The 2,565-nt window shown below is 41.9% G+C and overlaps 1 protein-coding gene across 1 annotated transcript in view; it reads right to left on the minus strand.

Annotated features, from left to right (window-relative positions):
• The window catches only part of LOC103809530 (regulator of G-protein signaling 6-like), a 28,971-nt gene that overhangs the window by 23,623 nt on the left and 2,783 nt on the right, over window positions 1-2,565 (minus strand). The window contains 1 exon segment of the mRNA XM_009082369.1: window positions 1,253-1,359. Coding sequence (XP_009080617.1) covers window positions 1,253-1,359 — 107 coding nt within the window.

Raw genomic sequence — 2,565 nt, forward strand, 5'->3', positions numbered from 1 at the left:
TGTGTGGTTTACACAGGCTTAAAACAAGAAAAAGAAATTCAATTACATTGAAATGCAGCTTCTGAGAGCTGAACAGGATGACTTCTTCCATTGTCATTCTTTTAAAATAGAGAAAAACACAGCTAAGTGGGCAATCAGTATTACCCCTGCTGCTGTCACATCTTACATGACACAAGGAGCAGGACTTTCAGAAAAGCAAGGGAATTGTAATGAAAAATCTTAGTCTGAATGATGCCTTGTAACCAGAAGGTGGGGTGAGATAAGAGGTCTGTGATCTCCTGGGCTTCTTTGTTCACCATGACATTGGTCATATATGGTAACACAATACCACATTAGCAGTAGGACACTGAGCAAAAACAGCAGCAACAATAGATGCAAAGAGCAGAACTGGCTTTTCAAATAAAAGCTACAAAAGAGGAAAAAATGTAAAGGAGGAACAGGAGGATGAAGAGAAGAGAGGTCACAGGAAAGATAAGGGAGCTGGCTGGGATCATATAATAAAACCCACAAATTCAGACAGCATGACTAGGCAGTAGGACTCCAGGTTTGGACTTACTGCTTCTTCTAAAATTATACAATCTCTCAAAAAGGAGTTATTGCAGCACAAACACTCATTTATCTAGGAAGTTGACAGTGGCAGATTTTGGACAGGGCATGGAACTCAAGCACAGGATGCTTTAAAAATTCAGCACATCTGGAGGTATAGGGACCTTGAGGGATAGAGATGCCCCAGCTTAGGTGACTGCCAAGGTTACAAATTCTTTGTAAAAGAGCCAAAGCTTGAAGCTTGTCCCCTCTCACACCAATCTGTAAGCAAGAGAGGGTAAAAATTAGAATTTTCTGCTGTGCCAAAGCTTGAATGTCCAACTCCAGAGTCTGCCCTGGTCCATTTTGCATGGGAGGGTGGCTACTCAGTTCTGCGACAGAGTTAGAACCCCAAATCCACTTTCCTTCTCCTGGTTTAGTTCAAATGTGAGTACAACAGCCTCAAAATCACATATAAAAAACAATCACAGGACATAACTATTCATTTATGTAAAAACTGTAGGTCAGAAAATAGAAGAGTAATTTAGGATTCTGAAGCAGATCTTTTTGAAGTGACTTTATAAATTACTAAGGCTTCTACCAAGATAGCCTCAATCCTTGGTTTCATAGACCTAATGGGTGCTTAGGGATAAAGAGTGGGTGATTTCAGCAGTATTACTGCAGGGACAGTAGAAGGGGCTACAAGGGAGTAAGAGGGCTCACCAACCTGAAAACGATAGAATGTCCCATCATCTTTCAGGGTAAGGACATGGTCTGAGATTGGAAAGACATAACCCTGTGCAGCGATAAGGCTTCCCAAGTGTATTGCTTCCCCTGTGAAAGACAGAAAACAGCAGGGATGTGTCAGGAAGACGTGCAGTGCACATTTCTCTGCTTTCAACAGCAGTTCTGGCAGTGACTCATGTGAAATCTAGTGCCCACGTGCCTCTCTGTACCCACACTGCATCCTTACTACTTCCAACCAAACCATGAGTGCTTCATCTGCATTATAAGGCTGATGAAGCACCACTCAAATGTTTAACTTGCTAGCTTTGTGTTTACAAAATGTCACACACCAGTTCAGCTCTAGAGTATGAAATTAATTTCAAAGCACATTATCCACCACAGGTGACAGCTGACAACAAGCCTGTTCCATCAGTGAACCTCATTTGCCTCTACCAAATCCAACAAACACCTGCAACACCGGGTCATTAGCAGGATATATATTCATAAATGCAAATCCTGACACTGTAACATGCCACTTGTTAAAGAAAATTGTGTGGAGGCAAAGGGGAATACATATCCTCGCACTGCCAGGGCAACCTTCACCAGCACAGAGGCACGTCTGCACAGATTTTCAACCAATGCCAGCTGTCAAAAGCTGCATCAATTTTCTCAGAGTTGAAAAATACACATCAGCTGTTCATGCACCCCCAGACAGACAAAGCTATTGTCTGCAGCTGAAATTCAGATTTGGGACCTGAGAGGATTCATGAGAAGCAATGTATGTATAGAGATGCCCTGGGTGATACAAGACTGCCTCTATCTCTTCTTTTACATGGTGACAGTAAGGCAGCAGAAAAACTGGTAGGTGAGATTCTGGGTAATTTTTCCTTTTCTTGAAAAGGAAAAGAAACTTCTAGACCTGCAGATCTTCTCTTCCTCTTTTCTCAACAGGTTTTGACTATGCCAAAATGATTTTGGTTTATCTGCAGAGTGAACTATTTGGACTGTGCACTCTTTATGTCTGATTACCCATTTATCTATCTGCTGTGATAAATTAAAAGCCATCACCTCACCCCGTGCTGGTTTTTGTGTCATCCTTGGCCTTTCAGTCATGGCTACCTTTCTTCACACCATGAAAACTTGCCACTGCATTTACCTGCTTTACCACACACATCCATCAACTTCCTTTCTAAGTCTGGGAACAAACGTAAAATCAGTCTCCCCCCAGAAGCAACAGTTTCACAGACAGGCTAAAACTACAATGGGATTTCTGTGTGTTGCTGTGTAAGGCATTAGACTTAATTAAGATGTTAT

Source organism: Acanthisitta chloris, unplaced genomic scaffold, assembly GCF_000695815.1.
Source record: "Acanthisitta chloris isolate BGI_N310 unplaced genomic scaffold, ASM69581v1 scaffold4599, whole genome shotgun sequence".
Classification (NCBI taxonomy): domain Eukaryota; kingdom Metazoa; phylum Chordata; class Aves; order Passeriformes; family Acanthisittidae; genus Acanthisitta; species Acanthisitta chloris.